The sequence below is a fragment of the Sus scrofa genome, chromosome 15 (assembly GCF_000003025.6).
Source record: "Sus scrofa isolate TJ Tabasco breed Duroc chromosome 15, Sscrofa11.1, whole genome shotgun sequence".
NCBI lineage: Eukaryota > Metazoa > Chordata > Mammalia > Artiodactyla > Suidae > Sus > Sus scrofa.
Window position 1 is genome coordinate 50,220,119 of NC_010457.5, and position 27,817 is coordinate 50,247,935.

The 27,817-nt window shown below is 41.1% G+C and overlaps 1 protein-coding gene and 1 long non-coding RNA gene across 12 annotated transcripts in view; one reads left to right on the forward strand and one right to left on the reverse strand.

The window, feature by feature from the left end:
- Positions 1-27,817, forward strand: part of LOC110257163 — an 89,166-nt gene that overhangs the window by 47,026 nt on the left and 14,323 nt on the right. The window lies entirely within an intron of this gene.
- Positions 1-27,817, reverse strand: part of UNC5D (unc-5 netrin receptor D) — a 607,474-nt gene that overhangs the window by 22,988 nt on the left and 556,669 nt on the right. For all 11 annotated transcript variants that reach the window (XM_021076135.1, XM_021076133.1, XM_021076134.1 and 8 more), the window contains 4 exons: positions 24,889-25,057; positions 22,747-22,974; positions 13,992-14,141; positions 6,546-6,710 (listed from right to left, as the gene is read on the reverse strand). In XM_021076135.1, the coding sequence (XP_020931794.1) occupies positions 6,546-6,710; positions 13,992-14,141; positions 22,747-22,974; positions 24,889-25,057 (712 nt within the window). The remainder of the gene's footprint in view (positions 1-6,545; positions 6,711-13,991; positions 14,142-22,746; positions 22,975-24,888; positions 25,058-27,817) is intronic.

A 27,817-nucleotide genomic window follows, 5' to 3' on the forward strand; every position in this document is an offset into this window, starting at 1 on the left:
AAAGAGCAGTCCCATGGTCAAATGCATTTGAGAGATGCTGCATATGTTATGGTCTTCTTGGAAATTCAAAGTACCTATTGTTAAATTATACAGATTCTATTTACTGATTTCAGTTATATTCCCTGGACTACTATAGAACAATACTCATCAAGTCTTCCAGTTTTTGAGGTTAGCCTGGTGTAATTGAAAAAGTATGGCTTTTCAGAATGAGAAAGACCTTGCTTTGGAGTATAAGTCTACATTTTCTAACTCTATGACTTTGGATGCTACACGACTTCTCTCAGGCCCAATTTCCTATATCAGTCTTTGGGCATTTTTTATAGACTACAAAGTTATAAAACCAGGAAGAAGTCAGCCAGGTAGTGGAAACTAGAACTCTGATACCCTAGTAGCTTTACCAGGACTCGCCACCCCGCATGAAGATGAGTACAAAAAAATTCCACAGAACAGAGTGTTTCAGAACAATATTCTCTGAGTGATATTAGCATTATTATGCTTCAAGAATAAAGAGTAGGAGGGCTTCATAGAGGAGGCACTTGATGGATGGGTAGCTACTGATAGAAACTGATTAAGTAGTTATTTCTGGCAGAGTAATCAATTCTTTCTGATATATAGGATGTTTATAAAATAAACCACCTCAGGCTTCTTCTTGCACAAAATTGGTTACAAGATAGACCTTTTTTTTAAATCATGGTATGTAAATTTTTTTCCCTAGCCTTGAAAAATGCAAATCAAGCCAGAATGGTTTCTTTAAATACTTCTTCACTTAAGGCAGGATAATGTCCTGAAAAGAATAGTTAAAACCAGAGAGAAAGAATAAAAGGAATTCTGTATAAGACAATATGATCGTTGTTATTGTTAAATGGCACTGAGGGGTGTTAACACATGAAAAGGTGGCTTGCCAATAAAACTTAAATTCTGAAAGTATTCATGCTGTAACAGACAGACACAAACGCCCTCATGGCATCTATGATTTAACCAACCTGACCAAGCTGTTTTTGCTGTTGGCAGAAGAAAGATCACCTTGATTCATAGTCATCAGAAAAAAATGGACAATTCCCATTGTGGCACAGCAGAAAGGAATCTGACTAGGATCTATGAAGATGCAGGTTTGATCCCTGGCCTTGCTCGGTGAGTTAAGGATCAGGTGTTGCCATGAGATGTGGTTAGGTTGCAGACGAGGCTTGGATCTGGTGTTGCTGTAGTTGTGGTGTAGACCACCGGCTACATTACCAATTCGACCTGTAGCCTGGGAATCTCCATATGCTGTGGGTGTAGCCCTAAAAAGACAAAAAAAGAAAAAAAAATGGACACAGTGGTATGATTTGAAGGTGAATAAGATATGTGAGATTGACTTCTAAAAACACGTAATTTTTTTTCCTTTTTTTGTCTTTTTTTAGGGCTGCACCAGCAGCATGTGGATGTTCCCAGGCTAGGGGTCAAATCGGAGCTGTAGCTGCCACCTACATCACAGTCACAGCATGCAGGATCCGAGACTCGCCTGTGACCTACACCACAGCTCACGGCCACGCCAGATCCTTAACCCACTGAGCGAGGTCAGGGATTGAATCTGCGTCCTCATGGATGCTAGTTGGGTTTGTTAACCCCTGAGTCACAACGGGAACTCCAATTTTTCTATTTTCTACACTTTAATAAGTGGGCTCCCATTTCTATGCTAAAGTTTCCAAATTTAATTTTTTCCCATGTATAAGGATGACACTTTATATAACACTGATGAATTTTCAAAGACATCTGGGCCAAGTAATGAGAATCTGGGAGATGCAACACATCTTCTGATTGTTTAAATTAAATATGCAGGGGAACAGTAGTTTTCCATGCTCTGCACATGAGAGATAAGCAGCTGCTACCTGGTTAACGTAGGAGCTGTAAATCAGTGAGGAATTCCAAGTATCCAATCTACTTTGTAACAGACAAATATTCCCCAACTTGCACCACTTTGGGATGAAAGATAAAAGGATCACTTGGAGGGAAAATTGCAACATGCAAGATGCCTTTTTAAGTGGTCTCTACCAAAAAAATAGATTCTTTAATAGTATTACCTTAATAAGGAATGAGGGAATAAATGACTTGGGGATTCTTTCCTTCTGTTCATTATCAGCAACATTATTTTGTTTCAGTCTATCATTTTTATATTGGTGATGTTCATTTATTGATTATCAATTAGGAATAATCATTAGGTAGTTTAGTTGGGTTAGATATAAAGAGAACCAACCTGCTTATAAAGATTAACACAACATATAGTCACTGTAAAGAACAGAAAAGATGTATTACCTTGATCACTGTAACAATTATTTTTTTGATTTTTATGGCCACACCCATGGCATATGGACGTTCCCAGGCCAGGGATTAAATCCAAGCCACAGCTGTAGCAGTGCCAGATACTTAACCCCTGTGCTGGGCCAGGGACTGAACCCATGCCTCCACAGCGACCTGAGCCAATGCAGTCATATTCTTAATCCACTGTGCCACAGTGGGTACTCCAATTTATTTTTTCATTTTTTTAAAGTGTTCTTGGAGTATAGTTACTTTACAATGTTGTGATAATTTCTGCTATACAACAAAATGATTCAGTTATATTGAAATAATTTTTAAATTTGAGAATGATATGAGTGAATACATTTATTTGGAAAACCGAAAACCTCTTCGAGAAGAAGCATGAAGGAATATGACGGATGTGAAGCTGAACATAACCAAATCTCTGAAGTTCCCATTGTGGCTGAGAGGTAATGAACCTGATTAGTGTCCATGAGGACTCAGGTTCGATCCCTGGCCTTGCTCAGTGAGTTAAGGATCTGGTGTTGCCATGAGCTGTGGTGTAGGTTGCAGACTTGGCTGTGGTATAGGCCTGTAAGCAATAGCTCTGATTCGACCCTTTGCTTGGGAACTTCCACATGCTGTGGGGTCAGCCCTAAAAAAAAAAAGAGGAACCAAATCCCTTCAATGAAGATGCTCACTTCATTAGTTAATTTAAAATCGATGTTTTATATAATATATGTGTGTGCATGTGTGTGAGTATATATATATGTGTATATATATATATATATATATAGTTTTAACCTCTCACGATTCCATTGCTAACATCTCAAAATACAGTGACACTAAGACAATCCACTAAAATAGATAGGAAAGTGGACCAATGAGCTGAGAGATGTTGAGGATTTTTTTTGAGGGGGCAGATATTAAAAAACTTATTTCAAAGACATCAATTGAAAGCTTCAAAAGTTTTAGTTTCTTATTAATCAATGATACCCTGTTACTAACTTATTAAAACCACCTAATGTGGATTCTTTCAGCTTAGTGGTAATGAAGCATGATGAACTTTAATAATAGATTATTCCTGACTCACTCATGGATGCAGCTCCATGTCTTGAAGATATCCTGCCTTCTCCCCCCAGGTATTCCCAGTTTTGGGTATTCCCAGTTTTTCAGCACATTATGTATCTTCATTTTTTTCTTGAAACATCTACCACAAGAAACCAAGTCATTTTTAGGGGGAAGAGGATTGTTTTTATTCACCCAGATATATAACATCAGATGTATGAGACAGTCCAGGGTTGGGAGGATCTTGAACAATCATTCAATCAATATGTCATCTTGTGGGCAGGAATTGATTCTTTTCTTGAAAATCCACAGAATGAATACTTTTTTTTTTTAGGGCCATACCCGCAGCATAAGGAGGTTCCCAGGGGTCAAATCGGAGCTGCAGCTGTCAGCCTACGCTGCAGCCACAGTAACACCAGATCCAAGCCGAGTCTGCGACCTACACCACAGCTCACGGCAACGCCAGATCCTTAACCCACTGAATGAGGCCAGAGATCAGACCTGTAACCTCATGGTACTGGTAGGATTTGTTTCTGCTGTACCACAACAGGAACTCCTAAAACTTACTTTGGCCTAACATACAAACAGGTACATCTCATCCTTCTGCGTTTTGAGGAAAGAACATCCCAATTTTCATCTAATTTTAGACTCAAAGGCAAAATTGCTGATGCCATGATATTTGTCGCTAGTGCCTAAGACCCCAAAGAGAGGGCTTGCATGTTGGACAAGACCCATGGTTAGGACTGACGAATTAAACTTCCCTGATTGGGATCCTGAAGTGGTACTGAATAGAAATCCAGACTGATCTTAAAGGAAAGTATCTCCACTGGAACTTTGGCTCCCCATCGTATGCTCTCTGTGATCTTGGATAAGAAGGTTGGCCAGCTGGGGGCTGTTACATCATGTAAAATTATGATGGTGTAACACTAATCCACAGAGCTGTGATGGTTATACGTGGAAGCACGTGGGAAGGTACCTGAAAGACAGTGGCTTTCAGAAGTTATTTTCTTCTGACATAGAAAATGCTGGCCAATTAGATTTGCCTAAAAAAGACAATTGGGATGTACTGGGCCAAATTTGAGAAGAAACACTTAAAGCAATGAATAAAATAGGAGCAGACAACTTAATAAAGTTCCAAAATGCGTTTAGCCTACACATTAGAGAACTATAGTCCAACCTGGATATCTAATTATTATTCTGATACTTTTGCCTCCTTTTTTCCAGATATAGTGTGAGGAGCTCCCATGGTGGCTCAGTGGGTTAAGGACCTGACATTGTCTCTGTGAGGATGCAGGGTCGATCCTGACCTGGCCCAGTAGGTTCAGGATCCGACGTTGCCACAAGCTTCGGCATAGGTTGCAGATGTGGCTCGGATCTGGTGTTGCCATGGCTGTGGTGTAGGTAGGCCTGCACTACAGCTCTGATTTGACCATTAGCCTGGGAACTTCCATATGTTGTGGGTGCAGCTGTTGAAAAAAAAAGAGAAAGATACAGTGATGCATGTTCTTTAAGGCTTTCCAAAGTGATTATAAACTTAGTGAAGCATTAGAGAAGGAATTGTAAAGAAGATTGTTTGTTAGCTAGTTTCTTTCCCTGCACTTTAAGTTTATTAAAGCAAGAAGCAGTTACCAGGATGTATCAAATACCCTGTAAGAGTTAACGCGATCCTCAATGTCTGGGTACCTGAGAAAGTAAAACCCTTTTAAACCTGGAATTCTTTTGTTGACCTGCTAACATGTTTAAGGCAGCTTTATGTCTTGCCTTTTTTGTCTGTCTTCTGCATAGCAGCTCTTCTTAGATTTTCTTTTCTTTTTTTTTTTCCCCTTTCTTTTAGAACTTCCAAACAACTTGTATTTTACTTTGAAAGGTGTTGTGTTAAATATGCCACGACTGTTCAAGAAAGAGACTATTAAAATACCTTTCCCGAGGTTTCTGGATCTACCTTTCCCATTAGAACTGCTTTAGCGCATAATGCTAATTGGCAATAATGAATGCAAATACTGTAGAAACATGTCAGGGAAGCCAGCTATCAATTTCTGAGGCACGCTCCTTTGGAAAGCCATCCGCATTTTAGAAAAACACGATGTAGGGAATTAGCAATACTCATCTTGCATAAACGATGAACTGCATGGAGATTGAAGGGAAGTGATGATGCTATAAGTCTACAGGTTTTGAGAAAAAGCAAAACCTGAAATTGAGTTATACAGATACAAAATGTGTTACACCTTCTGCCAAGACTGAATGGATAAATATATATTATTTATATACGTATACATGAATATGTGTGTGTATGTAGACAAACGCTGTCTACAGATGAACGATAGGTGTGTTTTTCTAAACTATCTGGAATTACCTTGGAATTGCTAAAGAGAGCATTGCCCAGCTCCTCTGAATCTCCTCCTCAGCTCTTCTCTCCCTCCGCTTGCATAGAACCATTTGGGAGAGAATGCCTTTGTCTACTGGAGAAGTTCAAGTCCAAAGCTATGGAGTCATTCAGTGGTTGAGGGCCAATCAAAACCATGGCAGAGATCAGATATCTTTTTGCAAAAGTTTCCAAGTGAATTCTCCTCTGACTCCCATTCTAACTCTGCCCTCTAGCAGTCCTATGGACTAGGTCTTACTCCTTTTGCACTGCTATGTCCTTACTCTGAAGAATGAGATTTTTAACTACTCTAACTTTATTGTGTTGATGAATCTAGGCTAAATGGAAACAGAGATGTGCAGAACCCTGAGCCTGGAGGGTATGATAAATTTTAAGACAATTAGGAACCAAGGTCCTGAAAATAACACAGATGGGGCAACTGACTTCTGGAAAACTAGTCAGATCTGGCAGAAAAAAGCCTGGTGGTGACCTTGTGCCTCCTTATGGTCTGTGTCTCAATTCAACTGTGACTCTCAGATAATATTCTAAGTCTACAATGAAGTATTTGGTTGTTGTGGGTTTGTGCACAAAAAGCTCTAGACCAGTTCCTTTCCCAAATGTCCATCCCTCCACAGAGTTTACGTTCTGATAGGTTGAGTCTCTCTGCCCAGGGGGAAGTTCAGTTCAATCTTAGCTTGAGAAAAAGTTTATCTTCCCTTATCAACATGGAGGATGAAAACAGTGTATTTCAAAGCTCTTTCATAATATATAGCATGATAGGTATACAATGCTTCATGTCCTTTAGAAAAGAGGTCAAGTGACCTGTGGGCCAAGGACTCACCTCTAGGATTGATGTCTGCACTTGGAGGATCTGTTCATGGCCTTTGAGCTGCCGGATGCAGATTTTGCAGGACAGCTGGGTGGTGGTGGGCGTGTATCGCTCCAGGGAGAAGGCACAGTGCAGGGGCTGCCGGTTACTGCACCACACGCGGGAGAATGGGACCTCCTGCAGGGGACATAGGTGGGGGAGAGAAGAGGAGTATGGTATGCAGTGCCTGGCTGAGATGAGCAGAGAACAGGAGATAACTAATGGCAATAATTAGGAAGAGGATGACGAGGATGGCAGCAGAGATAATTGCCTAAGCCACTCTGGTGGAATTGTTGTAGAAATCATGTCCGGCATATGCCAAGCAGCACACAAGTAATTAATGTCAATTCCAATTGATAACATTTGAATTCTAAAACCACACCGCAAGAGCTCAGATTCCACTTGGTGACACATACAATTAGAACACTGTCAGAAGTTAGTCATCATGTTTTCCAACTACAAAAAAAAAAAAAAAAAGAATTGCTTTAAGAGGCTCCTGTGGGTACATTCCTGGGAGCGGACTCCTCCATCCTTTCACCTAAGCCTGGGCCAGGATATCTTCTCGCATAAGTAAAAATTATATTGAAGACCTGACTAGCCGGAGATTATCCCCCTACCACAAACTCATGCAGAAGAGTACAAACATAATGTTGCTAATGTGTCTAGCATAAAAATTATACCTAATTATACACACAAATACACATATCCCAGCAACAGACAGACACACGCAAACACACCAAACAGCCCCAGAACAGCTTAGTTTGCTAACTCTTGTTGGTTCAATCCATCTAACAATGTGTATAGCACCTACTATGGGCCAGACACTGTACTAGATAAACAATAAAAGCACAATAAGAAATTACGTCTTGTCCCTACTTTGAAGAGACTTACAATTGAGTGACAAAAGCCATTTTCACTAAATGAGGGGAGAAATGATAAAATCTATAGCCATCCCCCTTTTCCACATGATCAGCTAGTGTTTGCCACCAGTTGGCTCAGGCACATGGCTTGACACTCCCGTGAAGTAGAGGTCAGTCACCGATATTCCTCTGTCTACTAAAAAGTCTTTCCTTCCTATTCAAATCAGGCTGGGGTCCTTGGCAAAGACTATGTGTTCCCAGCCCTTAGGTGTAATATGAGTAATCACTTCTTTCCCTTTTCTTTGTTTCATTAATTCGACTCTATTACCTGTTGCCACAAATAGTTTCTTCCATACCAATACTGAAAGATGGCAAAAGAGGTATCAAGTCTGGAGTCTGAAGTGTGATGGGTGATGAAGTCAGCAAGTGTTATGAGACCAAGGGCCATGATTAGAATTCAATCTACCCACTTTGAGGAACTATCAGCTCTAATCTCTACACTTGTTGGTTTCCTCATTTTCTCCATAGGAAGTCTCAAAGACCCTGATTTTGGATACTTCCTGGGGGGATCAGCAGGGAGGGATGGAGTTTAGATTGTTTGTAGACTTGAGCACAGGAGAGACAGCTTTGAAGAGTATGAGGGAAGGAAATCACCCATTAACCACAACCCCACATCTTGGCAAGGTATGTAAGAGTGTTGTGGTTGGGTTTTTTTTGTTCTTAAACCAAGGGAAAGGCAGTAGACCTCTGTCTCCAGAAGTAGAGACAAGGACTCGGAGAAGGTTTTTATGTTGACACTGCAGCTTTCCATCAACTTTATTCCCATGCAGGATGTGGGCTCTCTTTCCACTAACCTCAGTTCATCCTTGGATGGCAGGGGCTGGAAGCCTGAAAACTACATTTCACAGGGTATTGCCAGCAGGGAATTCATATTTCCATTTTGCCAATGAGAAGTGCTTATTTCTAACTTGGAAGAGTAGGAGCAGAAATGGCTTCTGCCCCTCCGATACCAGCTCGCATTCCCCAAGGGTTCTGTTGACAGCACATGTAAGGTTTGCAGGGACTTCAGAGAACCACCTGCTTCAGCGTGGTTGTGTTCTGAAATCATGGAACTTGCTGGTTTCCTCCTATCATGAGTGGCTTTCTCTGACCTTGGCTTTCCCAGGTTTTCCAAAGGTTTTATAAGCACATATCCCTTGATTAAATTTCCCCTTGATTGAAATATCTTTTCTTGACCAAAACCATTCTCTAATGAAATACCAGTAGATTGGGAGTTCCCTTAGAAACTAACATGAGTTGGGCAGGGCTGGAAGTTTCACTAGCAGGTTCCGCAGAGAGCCTGTGGTTCCAGGGAAATACTCAGGAGAAGCATGAAACTAATGGTCCCTAAGGAGGCTTGTGGCTGGGGTCCAACTTGCTTATGCCACCAGCAAGACCGCACAGGTCACTTGGTGGTACCTCTTTCACACTTTCTTCCTAAACAGAGAGTTCTGCTTATAATCCCTCCTCTTCCCCTCCTAGCAGCAGAGGGCCCTTGTGACTGGTGTGCCCCCACCCCCCCCCAGCATTCTTTAGAGGAAGTCATTCCCTAAAACACTCCACAATAACTTGTCACCTGCACCAAATTCTATACCAGATAAAATGGTAATAATACATATTTACAAGTGCCGCCATTTCTCCTTGTCTAAGTCACCTCTTCATGCTGCTCCATAGTTTATAAACCCAGGGTAACTCTTACTTCCTATCTCAGCCTCTGGCACTTACGTCTCTGCCTTCTAAACTCTTCAAAACCCCATCTGCTCACATGTGCCCAACTGCCATTTCTCTGTGGATGACGCCCACAGCTACATCTCCAGGATGCATTTCTCTGTCATCCATCACTGGCATCACATCCCTAATCATACAGATCATTTTAATTGGCCTTTCCTTTCTCAGACAAGTCTACCTTTTGAAAAGGGATTATCACCATCTCTCCCTCCTTGTCAGTCTCCTGTCTCCATGCTTGGTCGTCTCCTCTCATCTCATATCTGCCTGGAATAACGTGCCCACCATTTTCAGTCTCTACAACATGGAGTTAATGAGGGGTTGGGGCTTGACTGCAGAGGAAACAGGAAGAAGTTGACTGATACTCTATAGGGAATGGCTTATGGTCTCACTTCTACTAAGTGAGGGGGCACTGATATGACCATGTGCCCTGAGATCTCTGCTTTCATTACATGTTACCTTTGCTTGGAGGACAGGAATGGTCTCCTGCCTGGCCTTTGAGGGCTTCCGTCCTCATTCTTATCAGTCTCATTCTATCTAATAGCCTTCAAATTCACTCTCTTCTTCAAGCCAGTACATTTTTATAGTCACTTTGCACCCTCCCCTTCTATGAAAGTCACTGTAACATAGGGCTCCATGCTTAATGGGTGCTTTTGCTTAAATAAGGTATTTTTGCCTAACTAAGCTAACCAAGGGGGTTTTGCTTTTTCTAAACTTGAAATCTGCATACTTACAGGGTACTGTAAGTACAAGTGTGTGGACTTCAGGGCTAGACAAAACTGAAGTCAAGGTCCTGCTCTTAAAGCCACCTTTCCTTCAGTGGATCTGAATCCTTAGTAATGCTTACCTTACTGCCTCCCCCAAAGGCACTGACCATTTATTAAAAAGTATTTTCTCTGATATAACTTGCTAAATTTTGTATATTTTCTCCTGAGATCCCTGGAAGGAAGGTAGGAGAGTAATATCCACTGCAGAGACCATCTTATCTTGCAGAAAGATATGAGAACTGGCAGACAAAAACATTCCTCTCCTTTTCTCTTTCCATTCCACTGCACACAATCCAAACATTTTAAAAATATGATTGAGACTGTCAAAGGAATATTTTTTTTTATTGTTGACTTGAGAAGCACCTGCCAATGGTGCTCAACAAAACATTTAAAAATAAAAGAATTAGAAGCACTGTGATTAGTATGTTTTCAGGGCAATCACCTTTGCTTTCATTTATTCAAACAATTTTAAAAACAAAAGAAAACACCAAGATGCTCACTGAGCTGGCAGGAATTCTGTGGAAAATAGTACGGGAGGACAGAGAGGATGGCAAAGTTATGGGTATTTAAAAAATGCCGGAAATATTTTCATTTTGAGTCCCATTATAATTCATTTCCCAGCAGATGGAGAGAATGTAAATCATATGCTAGCCGGAGACAGATACTGGGTTCTCTGAGATACAGAGCATGCTGTAAAGACAGCTGCTTTTATCCTAGGGAGGTGACAGCCTGACTTTGTGTTTTGCAGGATTTAAAAAATAAATTAATATTTTATTGTATACTGCTTATTACAACTTCTCCACTCCACGATCAGCAAGGACTAAAGTAAACTGTGATTAAGTAGCTCTCAGGTCCCAGGTATCTATTGAGAGCAGAGTTATTTCCATCTAGAGGAGGCTTGCTATGTCTTCTGAGGGGACAGTAGCAGATCCCTAATTGTGTGGGGTCTTAAGAAGAGGGGGAATAATTGTTTATTTTAGAAGAAGTAGTGTTGGGGCCTTGTTTTCTCTTTGAAATCAAGGTTGATGGGTGCTATGGTAATCAGATCTATGAACTCACCTACCTTGTTCTGCCCTTCTCTTTCCTTTTATCCATCATACCTGGTTTCATAAGCAATAGGGTGGTGGCCTAGAATTTCATGAATTGTAATCCTCCAGAATCTAAACCAAGATTTAAAATCTAGTTGGGTCTCCTATTTGTAGATTCTCATCACATGGCTCTGGACCCAACTTACATTATTGAATTGGTCGGAGGGGGGAGGGAAGAGGGGAGGAGGAGGACTTACATCATTCGAAAAACATTTCTTGGTTGGTTGATATCTGATAGGGCAACTATTTTATGCACCGGATGCCTTCCTGGGAAAAATTCCCAGTCCCAGCAGGAAAAAAGGAAAGTTTCTTAGAGAAAGCTTTGGGTACCAATTGGAATATGTTGATTCCCCAACTCAAATGTAGAGAGATGGAGAGAGGAGTAGGAAAGACAATACTGGAGGTCTTCTACCCACTGAGCTGGAAGATGAGAGGGACATTTACCAGTTGAAGGAGAGACTTAAAAGTGATGTCAGGAATTGTGAGATTTTTCTGTCTCCACAATAGCACTATGTGAGTTCCTATCCACTAAGCCCTAATAAAAAGCCATTCTCTATTATCCATGAGTTTGTCAGTGCAGATGATGTTTTCCCTGAGATTCAAGCAGGCTGAACACAAACCCTCCCCAAAGTGTTTGCATCTGAAGCCTGGAGCAAACACATCATGGCCATTAAAACAAGCACAATAGGTAGTCATGTAACCTGGGGGATTTCAGTGATCACAGGAGCAAAGAAATGGGTGTTGAGGGTGGTGAATAGAAAGGAAGAATAGGGCACAAACCCATTTGTGGGAAAGAAAAATGAAGTGGAAATGAAAACTCAGCGGCAAGTCTCCTGGTGCAGAGAAAATTAAATTGTTTCTCAGCCTTCCAAGACTCTTTGAAATTTATGCTCAATTACAGAAGGCAAATATTTATATGTGTTCACAATCTCCATGCAATCCAACCCATCCCGGAAGTAAAGCTTGTTTGGTTTCCTTGCCAGCCAATGCCCTTTGGCTTTGGCTGGCCCTGTGGCATCCCCTGGGACAGACATTGGCCCCTACCAACACTTTTCTACCCAGGGCTCTCTGGAGTCCCTGGTGTTGGAACTGTTTAAGTGCTTCTGAGAGGTTATGGTTCTTTCATATGATTTTTTTTTTTTTTCAAATCCCAAGCTTTAAACTTCAGAGTTACTTTGAACTGAGTCACCTGTATCAGATTCAGTAAAGTGATGCCCTTATTAAAATCTATACAGTTTATTTAATACAGAGGAATCTGCATGACTATCAGGATTTGTTTTAACAATACCCTGATATTCAATTTGGACTAGAAACTTTGAATACTGCTTTCTGGGAAACACAGACATCTAGGTCTAGAAACATCATAAATAATACATTTATTCATAGAAAACCTTTCTCCATAAGGAAATATGCTAAATATGCAAGAAAAAAATTGTTCAGGGCCCTTAAAGAGATTCTTCTTGCTTTGAATGCGTGAAAACTATATATTGAGGGGGCAATTCCCAAGGTAATGAGAAGTCTGAAAGGTAAACAGAAAAATATGACCTTATCTGATTTGAAAATTCTGAACTTTAAAAGTAGAAAGAGTTGGTGGTACAACTTTTTTTCTAATTCTCACAGCATGGTCAAGGTTTTTCTCTTTGAGATTTGGCTTATTTCCATTCTGACAAATCAGTATATCTTGTGCATAGTTTCTGTGTGTGTGTGTGTGTGTGTGTTTTAAATGAATGCTGTAAAGATGTAAAGGTTAAAAAACCCACAGGGCTCTGCAGGTTATGTTGATGCAGAACAGAGAAGTGTGAAAGCCTCCTGTGACTCCGGATCAATGAGATTACCAAAAGCTTACCCAGAGTTGGGAAATGTCCTGCCACTTGAAGCAAAAATGAAGCTACTTAAGAAATGATGGTAGACCAGTTGGTCGCTTCGGATGACAATACTTATCACTGGAAACTTTCACAGAATTTAGTGACAGTGTCACAAGTCCACATCTTTTTATGGTAAGCAAACTATTAAAAATCCCTAAAAATGATCCAAAGAGACTCTTAAGTAATCCTGCAATTAAAAAAGAAAAAATTTCTAGTAATGAGGTATGTGAACAATCACAGATAAATATTTTTTATATTTTATATGAGGATTCTAAAAGGTATTGACATGTTTTTCTCAGTTTGTGATTTCTTAGTCCCATCTTGCTCAATTCATTTGGCAGAAAGCACTTCACATACTGAGGACAAAATTCTCTTGTTCCCCGGCTGGAGCTCTCTACAACTCAGAACTATCACCCTTAAAAAGCTTCTCCCTGACATTGCTGACCAGGATTAAAACAGTGTCTCATAATGCACTGATCCAAATCAAAACAAACCCCAAACAAATCTTGCCCTAAGCTGTTAAATGACCATCTTTGACCCATCCCAAGTGATGATTTAAATAGGAGGAGAAATGCCATATTTCCTAACACAAAAGTACCCCCTACCCCATTAGAAACCTGTGGATTTATGACAGTAGGTTTCATTTCTCTGGGTTAGTCCAAACTGCTACCTTTTTTCTTCTTTTTTTTTTTTTTTTTTTTTTTTGGTTTTGCTATAGCCATACTTATGGCATATGGAAGTTCCCAATCAGAGCTGCAGCTGCTGGCCTACAACCACAGCAATGCCAGATCTGAGCTGTGTCTGCAGTCTACACCACAGCTCATGGCAATGCTGGATCCTTAACCCACTGAACAAGGGCAGGGATCGAACCCGCATCCTCATGGATACTAGTCTGGCTTGTTACTGCTGAGCCACGGCAGGAACTCCCCAAACTGTGACCTTTCTGTGACAGTTTTGAAATTAAACCCATAGTGTTAAAGGAGGAGGAAAGTCAAAAGGACCCTCACTGGGGTTTGTGATACTCTTGCTTGGTTAAAGCCAAGCTACTTCTGTCAGAAACCCATTTGGCCAGTACCTGGCATGCAGTGAAAGGTTTAATTCTCCAGAGGAATGGGGGAATGTCAAGGACAGAAATCTGAAGACTAAAGGTGTTCCCTTTGAAATGCAGCAACTTTGGTTCTTCCAGTAGCTGTCCACCTTGATGCCTTTCATCTGAAACCACTTCCTATGGGACAAGAAAAAGAAAGGAGGCACAACAATAAAGCATCCACTTTAAGCAAAATCTGCATTTTTCTTCTGCAGATATGTATACTCACTCCCATGTGTCTCCCCGAAGTAGACAAACAGCATGATGGTCACACTCTACATTTACACCCAGCTCTCCTTGCAGGGTCAGAACTAAGTGCTACAGGCTGCTGAGTAGTAGGGATCTGGTCACCAAGAAACAATTGCTCTTCATTACTGTATAGCTGTGGCTTTTACACACACTCTGCCTGTCTTTAGAAGACTTCCTTGGCCCCAAGCAAATTGTAATACCATTGAGTGTCCACAACTGGGTGAATTGCCATAATCAAGGGATGTACTTATACTTTTTTTTTTTTGCTTTTTAGGGCCACACCTGCAGCATATGGAAGTTCCCAGGTTAGGGGCTGAATTGGAGCTGCAGCTGCTGGCCTATGCCACAGCCACAGCAGCGTGCATCTGTGACCTACACTATAGCTCTCGGCAACACCAGATCCCTGACCGACTGAGCAAGGCCAGGGATCAAACCCGCATCCTCATGGATACTAGTTGGATTCACTTCTGGTATACCACAATGGGAACTCCTGGTGATATATTTATACTTGATGGGACACCTCATCATATTTCACAAGAAAGGGAGATACATTCCAGCCCTCTCCCCACATCCCAGTTCCTTTGTCACTGACACAGGTGTTGTCCAATGTTTATCCTTTAGCTCAAAATACAGAGGGCACATTCTCATGTTTATTTGTAGTAATGTTCATGGAAGTTATCCCAAAAAACCAAGAAAAAAATAAATTGTCAAGTCAGTTTCAGCTCAGAAAAAAAGAAATCAAACTTCTGAGATAAATATTCCTTTATCTTTCACTGAGAAATCTTTATATCTCATGTACACACAATTCACACGTTCTATTAAGTAAACTAAATTGGAATGCAGAATAGATTGCGGAATCTAAACCACAATAGATTGTGTATTCTAAAATATGTTAAGAATCACATTGATAGGACAAGTGAAATAATAGAACAGATATGAAATCTGTAAAATATTAAACTATGTGAGAGGTGAGGCTTTCAGTGTCATTGGAGATAAGAGATTTCCCTAAATCCGGTTTTTAAAAAATCACCATTAATTGACTTATAATTTCCTTGCAGAGCCAGGATAAATAAGAAAACTGAAATCCTTTAATTATGTTCTATAATCATCCCAGAGTCTAAAAAAAGGTAAGAAGTCAGGCAAATAGGTTTATAAATACAATAAAACTTAAACTTCAATTATCAGTGATGGAAAGCAACTTTAGAATTTCTTTTCCATTACTTGTCTATGTAAAGATTAATATTAATAAAAATCTAAGAAGCAGCTTTCCAGCTTTTACCCATCATGTGCATGTAACCTGTTAAGAGGTTGCTAATGCCTTTTCTCAGGACTAAATGAGTCCATTCCATTGTCATTTTCTCCTGCTCTTCTGGTGTGGGAAGGGTGTGTTTTGGGATCCTAGGTCAACAATGAGCTCTCTGCAGTGAGGAAAATGGTCCATATCTGTATGGTATCCACCATCCCCAGTGGCTAGAGTGACGAACTAAGTTTTTCATTTTAGTTAATTTAAATGTAAATAGGCACATGTGGTTAGCAATTATTGTATGGGACGGTGCAGTGCTCAGTAATGCATCACGATGTGGATCTAAGCCTTGGGCAAAACAACATGGCGGCCAGTGTCTGATGAAGCTGCAAACAGTGGAGGGAAAGAGGCAGAGTGGGAGAAAAGGGGATTAATGTCCGATGCTGACTTTAGGTTTTTACAGATGCTGGTCTCTGTTCCCTCTTTTGTGATTTAACAAGTGTCTAGATGAGCGATAGTTGAACTGGGTACTGGGTGTACAGAAATGAAACACCAAGGAGTTCACAGTCTAGAGAGAGGGTCAGAACAGCATGCATATAATGTGGTATCTAAGTATTACATATATTCCCGGTATCTAAGTATTACATATATTCCTAAGTATTACATATATATATTAAGGCAAGACAGAGGGTGGATAACTCAGATGGGCAGTGAGGCCAGGAAATGGACTGGGAAACAGAGGAAGTGATATTTAAACTGACCCTTGATAAGCAATGAGATCCTGCTGTATAGCACTGGGAACTATATCTAATCACTTATGATGGAGCATGATAATGTGAGAAAAAGGAATGTTTATGTGTATGTGTGACTGGGTCACCTTGCTATACAGTAGAAAATTGACAGAACACTGTAAACCAGCTATGATGGAAAGAATAAAAATCATTTTTAAAAAAATCAAACAAACAAACAAACAAAAACAACAACTGACCCTTGGTGTAAAGATAGGGGCTGCCCACAGGAAAGGGAGGGAACATGCCTTCTGGACACTGACCAGGCTCTGCACAAAAGCAAGAGGCCAGATAGAGCCAGAATAGAGGAAAGTGTGTGGGTGCAGATGATGGAAATGCTAGGATAGGGGACAAATCATGAATTCTCGCTACCATGCTAAGGGCTTTTGTTTTAGAGTAATATCACTCAGGTTTTGAGGTGTATGAGAATCTTCTGGGGGCTATATATACCTGAGAGCATGATCTGGTAAATAAAAAGTGGAAGTGCAGGCTTTTGATCACATTTCTCTGTGGTTGTGGGCAAGTCACTTAAGTAAAGGTTAACCTTTAGGCTTCAGTTCTTTACCTGGGTTTATTCACAGCAATGCACAATCATTAGCATGGTAATGGCCTCTTTTTGGCATTCTAGTGCCAGGTTAGGAACAGAAACAAATAAATTTGCTTATTAATACCACATTAAAGGCATAGAATAACAACAGTGTTGACTTGTTGCAGTACATTGGACTAGGCTCTGACATTTACCCCTGCTCTTTAATCTGATTTGTCTAAACGAAAGAAGTAAAGTGAGGTCAGGGGATGAAGTGACTTGTTCAAGGCCATGCGTTACTTGGTGCCGAGCTAGGCTGTTTAATATTTAGAAATTATATAGCAGCATCACACTAGAAGAGAACTTCAGGTATTATTTAGTGATTTAAACTTGATTATTTGCAGAGGAAAACATGGAGGTCCCTGTTCCCCCCCCCAAAGTTATTTGCTTGAAGCCACATGTTTAGTGATGGAGCTGCTATTTATAATACTTGGTCTGGTATTTTTCTATTAGATTTCCCTGCCTTTCTCTATACTATGCTTGATTTTTTTTTGTCACGTGATCGGACTGCTGTTAACACTGTCTCATAGGTAATTTTTCATTGGTGTGAGATATATGTAAAGATGACATAAGTCAGATTATATTTGCCCTAAATTATATATACTATCTAAGCTGTCCCTGAGATGCAGAATGAAGGATATCAGGATTTTTTTTTTTTTTTTTTTTGCTTTTTAGGGTCACACCTGTAGCATATGGAGGTTCCCAGGCTAGGGATCTAATCGGAGCTACAGCTGCCGGCCTACACCACAGCCAGAGCAACGCTGGATCTCAGCCTCATCTGTGACCTACACCACAGCTCGGGGCAACGCCAGACCCTTAACCCACTGAGTGAGGCCAGGGATGGAACCTGCAACCTCATGGTTCCTAGTCAGATTCGTTTGCGCTGCACCATGACGGAAACTCTGGATATCAGGAATTTTTAAAATGGATCCCCACTTACAATTACACCAAGGAAAATGCTACCTCTTAAAGATCTATGCTTTTGGGATCCCAATTTAAATATAGCCGTGGTTTATTTTTGCTGTTTTTAGCTGTTTACTAATCTCCACATATCGAACCAACCACGTACAATTAATGGTGTCTTGTAATCTTGTACAAAATATTAAGCAATTAGAGCTATTGTGTAACAAAACAATGAATTATTAAAGCGCAGAAGCCCAATAATGAACTAATCATTATATTTATATACTTGTAAAGGAACAATTGGCTTCAGAGTTAGAGAAATCAACTCTTGAGTACAAGCTTTAGAACACTCTCCAAATAGGATAAATTGTATTTAACACAGAATTCCCAGTTATGCCCCTTCACTTGTTGTATTCTATTCAAGGGTTGGACTGGATATCTGTTTTTTTTTTTTTTTCCTTTTTTGGCTGCCTCGCACCATATAGAGTTTTCGAGCCAAAGTTCAGATCCATGCTGCAGTGCGATCTATGGTGCAGCTTGGAGAATTCCAGATCCTTCCACGGCACCAGGCGGGGAATTGAACCTGCATCTTGGTGCTTGCAGAGTCACCACTGATTCCATTGCACCACAGTAGGAACCCCTGGACATCTGTATTTTTAATACTTCTCAATGAACCTGATGCCCAGCCAGGTGTAGGAATTAGTGATACAACTCTGCTGAGCTAGTTGTGAATCACTCCCACATATGCATCACTCTAAGAGTGAGGTCTAATATGCTTTTGATTTTTTTTCCTATCTGCCTCCTATATGACAAGGGCCTTTTGTTAAATCTCTGGGTCTACTGTTCAATTAGTATTTGTGTTAATTAAACTATAAAGTAGGATCTGGCCAGTTTCTTGGATATAAAATGTACCTACAGGCTGGGGTTGGTGTTTTTTTTCTCTCTCTCTGTTTCATCTTTCACATTGGGGGTTGCTAGTCATTGGGTTCTAGGAGTTGTGGCCAGGAGAAACTTGTGCTTTGTGCCTCACTGAGCCATTTATGTTGATTTAATGAGACAGGCTGCAATATTCAGGTGTGCTTCAGGGATACTAAAACAGGCAGCCTGCATTTACATATTTATGAGACAAAACTGTTTGAACTTAAACACTCACACTACACATACCCCCCCACCCCTCGAAATTATGTTGCTGTGGTGTTTTCCTTTAAATGCTTTATATGAACAATATTTTCCAAGGTTGCATTATTGATAAACATAAGAACTATATCTGGAGGAAATCCTTCGAAATTAGATTCTAAATCCACATTAATGCCAAGTAAGTAATGAGGACCAAGAAGTACTGAATAGGAGTGCTGGGAGCAACAGAAGAAAAAATTATTTGTGCTTTTTTTTTTTTTTCCCTAAGATAGGGCAAGTACTTAATTCCTTGCTTTTCTTATGTCAAGATTTGTCTGAACTCTGTGTGTGTGTGTGTGTGTTAGAGAGAGAGTGTAATAAAACAGGATAAAAAAAAAAAAAAAACAGGTCTTAAAATGTTACAGCTTTGAAAATATATCACCATTCCTCAACCTTTGAATTCATCAAAATCAGTGATGTCAAACACACAAACATAAAATCACAGGTCTAATTACTACAGAAACACAGGAGCAGGGAGGACAAAAGTCACTGGCCCTCTCTCACCCTCAGGCAGATGGCATTTGAACTTTTTTTTTTTTAACCTATCTGAGCTGATTTAATTTTCCATAGCAATTGTTTTAGATATATTTATCAGACCAGATCTTCAAACATCTGAAACCAAATTAATTATGTCTTACCAAGGTGTAGGAGGTATTTTGATTTTGTCTGTCAAATAAATTCCTACTAGGATTCAGAGGAAACCTCCGCAGAGCAAGTTGGAAGTGAGCATAGCAGCCTTGCAGGAGGCAGAGAAGGAAGCATGACTGAAGATGTAGAATGTTGGTCTGATTTACTAAAATCCTCTAAAGGAATAAGTTTTGGTGGGGTTATTCTCTCACCCCCACCTCGTTCTAAGAGGACAGGAGAGTTGGGTTGAGAAGCTGTCCTCCTTCCAAGGATTTCCAGGGAGAGGGTGAGCTTTTAAATAGTTGGAGGGGCATCGTTTCCCAGGGAGACAGAAGTGGCATGAAAATGCAACCATGCCCTTGAACCGGGTTTCCATCTTGGCTACAAGCCCAATTCTAGTTGGGCTCATATTTATTATTTCTTTGAGTTAGGAAAGACGCACTACAGAAAATCCAGCAACTGTCACAGCTACGCTTGTCTCTGCTTCCAAATCGTGACATTTTCATTACAGTGATCATGGAGGCAAATTCCAAGGTAGGCAGTTTCTGCAGAATAAACTACATATGCCTTTTGATTAAGAAGGGAGGGTTCTATTTGAGTTACAGATGGTGAATCACCACTACCTACAAGATGTTCAGCTCACACCACCCAAGTTGGGGGTAGCTGAAATTCATGTGTGAAGTCTTTTAGAGGTTCCCAAAGTGTCCTGTTGCTCTGGCTTGCTTTTATTTTTCTTCTTTTTTTTAGCTGCATCTGCAGCATATGGACATTCCTGGGCTAGGGGTCAAATCAGAGCTGAAGCTGCAGGCCTATGTCACAGCCACAACAACACCAGATCCGAGGCATATCTGTGACCTACACCATATCTGGCAACAGAAGATCCTTAACTCAGCAAGGCCAGGGATTGAACCCACATCCTCATGGATAGTAGTCAGGTTCTTAACCCTCTGAGCCACAATGGGCACTCATGGCTTTCTTATGATGGGTTTGTAACTGTATATCATATTTCCCTTTAACTAAATACTACCAAGAAACCAGGAAAAATATAACATAGATATTTGGGATACGGAGGTGGTTTAAATAAATCTGGGTAGAGGGTCCTGAGCATATTCACTGAGCAATATAAAAATCCAGAAAGCAACTGGATTTTCTCACTTGCCTCTGCATATCCTTTCTTAAAACTCAAGAGACTAAGGCTGGGAGTAAATGCTTGTGTTCAGAAAAGCTACATGTTATGTTTTAATCTTTCTGTGGGCCAGACAAGTTATTCAACCAAGGCTGATGATCCTTGGAACCCCAGGGGGGATGCCTGGCCTTTGCTGCTCACGACAGCTGTCACATACATCCTGTCAATAACAAGTACAACCCAAGTCAACTTTAAAATTAGCTTTAAGGTGACATAATAGGTGAAGGAAAGAATCACTGGAGGTAAATAGATTCTGACAAATGGGGCCAAAGGTGTCTCTACCGGAAAACATTTCTCTACAGCAAAATTAAAGAGTTTGAAGAACTATCTCCTTATGATGAAATAAAGCTATTTGTATTCAGTTAAAAGGAGAATACTATTTTCTCTAGCACTGACTAAGAGAGGTAATATTAACCCACAGGAATGGGCCGTGGTTTGAAAAGCTGTGGCTTGAGCCTCATTTTCATGATTCTCACTGCAATTCATCTGGGAAGAGTTGAGCTGTTGGGGAATCCGGTGGCAATCAACAGGAATGAAAATACATTATCTGCCAGTCACTTCAGTAAACTCCTTGGGCAATGTTGAACTCACTGGTATATACATCAGCGGCGAGACTGTTATTCAAAGAAAATTCCAAACTGGTTGTGAGGGCCGACTTCCAAGGTAGATGCGACAAACAGATCTCCCAGTCACGCTAGTTAGCAGGGGGTTGACCCACAGGAGCCTGGAGATTGGAAATCCTCCACGGATTTTACTCAGGTTTTAAGGTCTGGATGAGTTACTGAGTTACAACTCGAGTTATCCAACTTGGGTTGTGGTACATCTTACAACTGTTTAGGATAGTAACATTAGTAATTGTTTTTTCTGATTGCTGAATGTCTGTTAGGTATTTTGTCTTAGAGAAATCCTCTTATTGGCAGCAGGGGGTCTCAAAAGCAGGCGAAAGAATTTAAAATGACAATCATAGAATGAAGTGTAATAACTGCTTACATGGAAATTCTTTATATGAAAAAGGGCCCTTGTGTGGACAGCCAGATAAGAAGAGTGCCCTTGGTAATGACCTGTGCTACATAAAAGAGAGTCAGGGATGGTTGGGGAGCATACGTTGGCACTGTGTCACCTTGACTGGCTTATGTTCAGGATTCAGGTCATTGTTTTCTATTGGTAAACATGAGTTTTCCAGCTCAGTATCTCAAAAGCTAGTTGCTGAGGAAACGTTCTGCATAATGGACTTAATGATCCAGAACTGGAGGAGCAGGGATCTGGGATGAGGGGTGTCAGGAGAGCTACGCTATTTATACATGAGCCAAGCTTACACAGGCACTTCTGCATTATCTTTACTGCTATTAATATACTTGCACTCTTTGTGGGTAGCTAATTTAAAAGGAATTGCAGATGATTAAAAGGACCCAAAATGGAAAAGAGCCTTGAATCATCACTGCCCTAGCAGCCCTCATAGTGACTAGACTGGGTGTCTGGGATATCAGGTGACTGCATCCTGATAGGTAGGATTTATTCCCAAACTACAGCCTTCAGGTGATTCGCAGCACTTTTCTTACTTCCCTGCGCACATCCAGTGTAACTCTTATTCCTGTGGTTCACTCTGTCCTCCTGTCCTCTTTTCCTCTTAAATCTCATCCATCCAAGAAAGTTCCCTATTAAACTCTTCTCCAATTCCTCTATTGCAGTTGGGTCTCTGTTTCTTGAATTCCAACTACACTTCTAGTCTGTCTCATAGCTTAGCACACAACGTTCTCTTGTGAGTTCATCTAACCCTTCTCTCTCCTTAAGTGCCAAGTACCTTGAACCCTGAGCACTGCTGGGCACACAGCAACCCAGCTCTTGTTTCAAGTTAGGCATACCCATCGAACCAGGGGTGTGGGTTCATTTTCCAGACCCTCCACAGTCGGATCTATTGATGCCGATCTTCAGGAAATGCTATGATTTTGTGACCCTTAAAGCAGAATTACAGAGATAGGGCTGACCTGAAACGCACAAGGCGTATTGTCCACACAGTAGACCCTCAAGTTGTAATCCAGAGAGTTACAGGACATGCAGCCGAAAACTGCCACCTTGAGTTGCTTCACGGCACAGTCTGTGATTGGTTCTCCAGTGAGGGCATACGTCCCAAAGCTGTCTAGGAGCACATGGCATGCAAAGGGGTCCAAAAGGCAGTAACAGGATGTGGATTCATCCTCCACTGACATTACCTCCTGTTGGGAAAAGGTGTGTTGAGAACATGATCTAACAGTCACTTTGCAAGGACACAGCATTTTTTTCAGAATGTATTTTTTTCTTTTTACATCTGTACCTGCAGCATATGGAGTTCCCAGGCTAAGAGTTGAATTGCAGCTGCAGCCCTACACCATAGCAACACAGGATCCAAGCTGCATCTGCGACCTGTGTTGCAGCTTGTGGCCATGCCTGATCCTTAACCCACTAAGTGATGCCAAGGATAGAACCTGCATCCTCACAAACACTATGTCGGGTTCTTAACCCACTGAGCCACAACAGGAACTCCTTTTCAGAATATTTTTATTGTCCTAATTTACTTGATGTTTAATGTTCTTCTTTTATCAAATAACTGCCTACACCAGGAACTCAAGGAATGGTTATATTCAGTGTGTTAGAATTCAATTTAGTACATTACAACAAACATCACTTTCAAATTCTCCAATTTTTGGTTAAGTAGTGCAATGCCAAATTAAAAAAAGCCTCAAACATTAACATCAATGAGCAAACTTCTGTTTGTATAAAGGTGTCTTTCGGAAAACCTCTTCCAATATCCTTAAGGTAATATTTATATTCTTGCAAATGTTATCCCCTTTCATTCCATCAAAATCATTTACGAGGGAACATTAAATAAATGGTCTGGATACGATGTATCAGAATATTTTACCCTCCCTGATAAGAACTTAAGTATGGGTGACTGGTTTGGTAGAGCATAAATATAACACTATCTGGATTTAAAAGATTGTAAATGCTGGGAAGAAAAATTAAAGTGGTAAAAAATCAAGGCAAAGTAACACGTAATAGAAAAGAGACCCAAACCCAGCCCCTTTATGAAACCCCATGGAACTTTATACCCCAGGAAATCTGCCTGCAGTTGTATCAGGACTAAATACATACCAGAATTCATTATCAACAAAGAATAGAGACTCGTTTTAAGACACTGCTGGGCAGGGTAAATGTAATCCATGGAAGCTACTGGGAATTTTCTTCTCCTAAAGAAACATGATTTTTCTTTTACTTCTTTTGCCTGAGGCACCTCCTGGGAGGTAAGATCCCAGGGCTTGCAGGAACAGGTCATTGTGTTCCAACAAGATAACTCACCTGCTTTCTTGCAAACTGACCTCACACAGACATCAAAGGAATCCCTATCAGGCAGATAAATCAGAGGTTTCACTTAAAATAGTAATTCCCCTGCAATCTTTCTTGGCTATGACTCTCTCTCTCCCTGGTCCTTACTTTCCTCTTGTGGACTCTCGTTTTGTCTTTTATTTTCTTCTGTACTAGTTCTCTTACATGTACTCCTATACACAGGGAAAGACAATCAGCATGCCTTTCAATGCATTCATTAATTCATCAGCATCTATTTCGCACCCACTGTGTTCCTGAATGCTTAAACATAGATTCTTATAATCCCTGTGATGGCAAAAAGAGAATTTTTTTTTTTTATGAGTACAGCTTTCTTGTCCCCCCCCAACACACACCCCTTCTTCCTAAGCCCACAGGGACCACAGAGGGAAGTCAATGCAGACAGAGGCCTGGTCTGGGAACAAAGGCAGGAGTTTAAGCCCCAAAAGCAGGTGCACAAGTCTATACCTCTGTGAGGGTAGTTGTAACTGTATTCCAAAACCTAATGGAAAAGCTCTGTATCCTCTCTGGCCTCTTTATTCCATTCTCTCTCTGTCTTTCCCTCCCTGCCCCTTGCCCCCCGCCACACGCTCAAAGCACTAGCCAATACCTGTAGGATGTTACAAAACACATGCCACCAAATGCCTAAAAAACAAGCAAATACTCACAAATGCCACAGCTGACTTGTCAAGAGCAAGTAAGTTAAATCTATTCCAAAAGTGGAAACCAAAACCCATTCCTTAAACAAACAAACAAGACTAGCTTCTCACCTCCCACTTGCCCTGCTGGGTCCTCTTCTTTAAGTGGATATTCCAGTGCTCAGAGCTGACATCCGCACAGTGTGGTATGGTCAGGGCAAAGGGAGTGGTGACAATCATGTCTGGGGGACCACAGGTGACTTCCGGACTCAGGAGCACCTCGGATCCATCGGACTGGAGGCTATAAGGTGGGGAAAGGATAAGAGAGAGATGCTGTAAAGGAGGGGGCATATATGAATGAGAATTTAGTTACAAGCTTAGCAAAACCCTCCTGGGGAATATCACCCCCCGCGCAGGGAAGGGCTGATCTGGACCACAGCCTTCGCCATCAATCCTGAAACACTCAAGGACACAGAATGAGGTTAAGCCTAGATTTCAAATTTAGGTCTTGAAAAAACAAAATGACAGTTGCTTCTTCAGACATACAGGGCAGAATAGGAGAAAGCAAAGACATGGCTGGCGTGTCACTCACCAGCTGCTGAATCCTTATTCTCCTTGATGAAATTATCAATGACAAAGCCAAGAAGTTCATAGAAATGACTGTGCTAGTAGTCTTAGAGTCTACAAATAGATCCAATGATAGTAAGCAATAAAACAAATTATTACATTTCCAATATACCCGGATTGAGTATGTGTCTTCTAGTTTTGAAAACATTTATTTTCAGCCAATTCACAAATCCACAGGCTATCTAGCGATATAGCCCAGCAGACAGTCATCAACTGCATAATCAAATACATAAATATCTATCATTCATCTCTTTCCTATTTTAGAGCTGAATTTAAAATCATTCTACCCAAACCCCGTGTTCAGATTTTTCTGTATTGTGAATAATTTACAACAGGAATGCAGAGCCACGAAACAGATCAGGGAAACTCAACTAAAGGGAAATAGTACCACCTTACTGGATGCCACCCTCTTCCATTTTTGTCTCTTTTGTTTTTAACCTGTGCTCTCAAACAGGAAGATGGGGTAATTTATGAAACAGCAATCAATGAGAATCCAGAAGTCTATTCATTTTTCCCAACTGCTTATGTGTTTTTGAACAGGCTAGTTGATTTTTTTCCCCTGTATTTGCAGGGGAATATTTGTAAGTAATGATACAGAATCCAGTTAACAAAGCAATTTAGGACTTTTGGATGAACAGGGCTACCAGAGAACAAGGAGTGGTGGTCGTACATAAGCTTTCTCTCCTCTCACTTGCGAAGGACATTTAAGTATGTCATCCCTGGTCAAAAAAGCATCTCTTTGATCAGGATGAAATTAGTACTAAAAGATACTCTCTTTTGGAGTTCCTGTTGTGAGTCAGTGGAAATGAATCTGACTAGTATCCATGAGGATGTGGGTTTGATCCCTGGCCTCACTCATTGGTTAAGGATCCAGCATTGCCATGAGCTGTGGTGTAGGTGGCAGATGCAACTTGGATCCCGAGTTGCTGTGATTATGGCGTAGGCTGGCAGGGGCAGCTCCAATTCGACTCATAGCCTGGGACCTTTCATATGCCTCGTGTGTGCCCCTAAAAAAAAGAAGAGATACTCCTTCTTCTCAGATACTGTATTTAAACAAACCCAGAGTTCCCCTTGTGGCACAGTGGAAACGAATCCAACTAGGAACCATGAGGTTGCAGGTTTGATCCCTGGCCTCCCTCAGTGGGTTAAGGATCTGTCATTGCCTTGAGCTGTGGTGTAGATCAAAAATGCAGCTCGAATCTGGCGTTGCTGTGGCTGTGGCATAAGCCGGTGGCTACAGCTCCAATTAGGCCCCTAGCCTGGGAACCTCAATATGCCATGGGTGCGGCCCTAAAGAGCCCCAAAAAAAAAAAAAAAAAAACAAAAAAAAAACCCAAACAAATGGTTTTTCTACCTGGAACACATAATTAGTTTCTGAATTGCTTTTGTTGACATTGCTTGTTCTCAAGTTGGTCATGGCCACACTCTGGCTCATTACCTCTAATTTGCTCCTGCAGGAAAAGTCAAGGCATATAGGCGCAAAGGAGCAGCTTCTATCTGCTATACCTAAAACAGGCTCACACAACATCACACAGTCTTCCTCCCTCCCTCCCCAAGAAGCACTGGAGATGCCTCCCAAAATTCAGCCTCCCATGGAGCAACCACACCCCAGAGTTAACAATTCTTTCTGCACAGGCCGAGCATAGACTGAACTGAAAACTGGTCTTTTAAGCACATATATCCCTACGCAGGGCAGGCAAGTCAGGGGGCTGGGTTTGGAAAATCCTGCGTTAGCAATGGCAAAGGCTCTATGCACAGCCCAGAACAACGTACTTGAGGCTGGGAAAAAACTGTGCAATTCCAGTGTGAGCTTTAACCAGCACAAAGTGGCAGCCGGCACGTGGATGCCTGCCAGCAGCTGTTAGAGAGGGTGAAGCACTTCCTGCGTAATTGTCGCCTTCCTTCACCCCGGAAGGGATAGCAGGGGTGCGCGTGAGTGACCGATGACAAGCTCTCCTAAAAGAACTATTTAATTGCTCTCAGAGAATCATCCCCTTGCTGAACATATTGTTCAAACATATGGGGATTGGGGGAATTATTTAATGCCAAATGAACTGAAGGCGGCTAATTAGATGAACTCTCTCACACCCATTGTGAATAGCAAGGCTCCTTTCAGGAATAATTCAAACACCATTAAGAGTCTGAGACGGTGTACACACAGGAACTCAGGCGGGGCCTGGGAAGGGACTTGACGTTAAGCAGGTGTTGGGCATATTCCATAAGCACCAAGGAAGTAAATGAAGACTCATCCCTAATCCTCCTATGGTGAAGCATTGTAGGTCTCTCTCTGGTGAAAGAACAAAATTTAATTTTTCCCTTTTTGCTCCCCCCATGATTAAAAACTTGCCCTTTTCTGCGACCTTCTATCTGTGGTGATCAGGGAGGTTTACAAATATTCATTAAAGTTCTCCACATGCCTGTGTGGGCAGGTGTT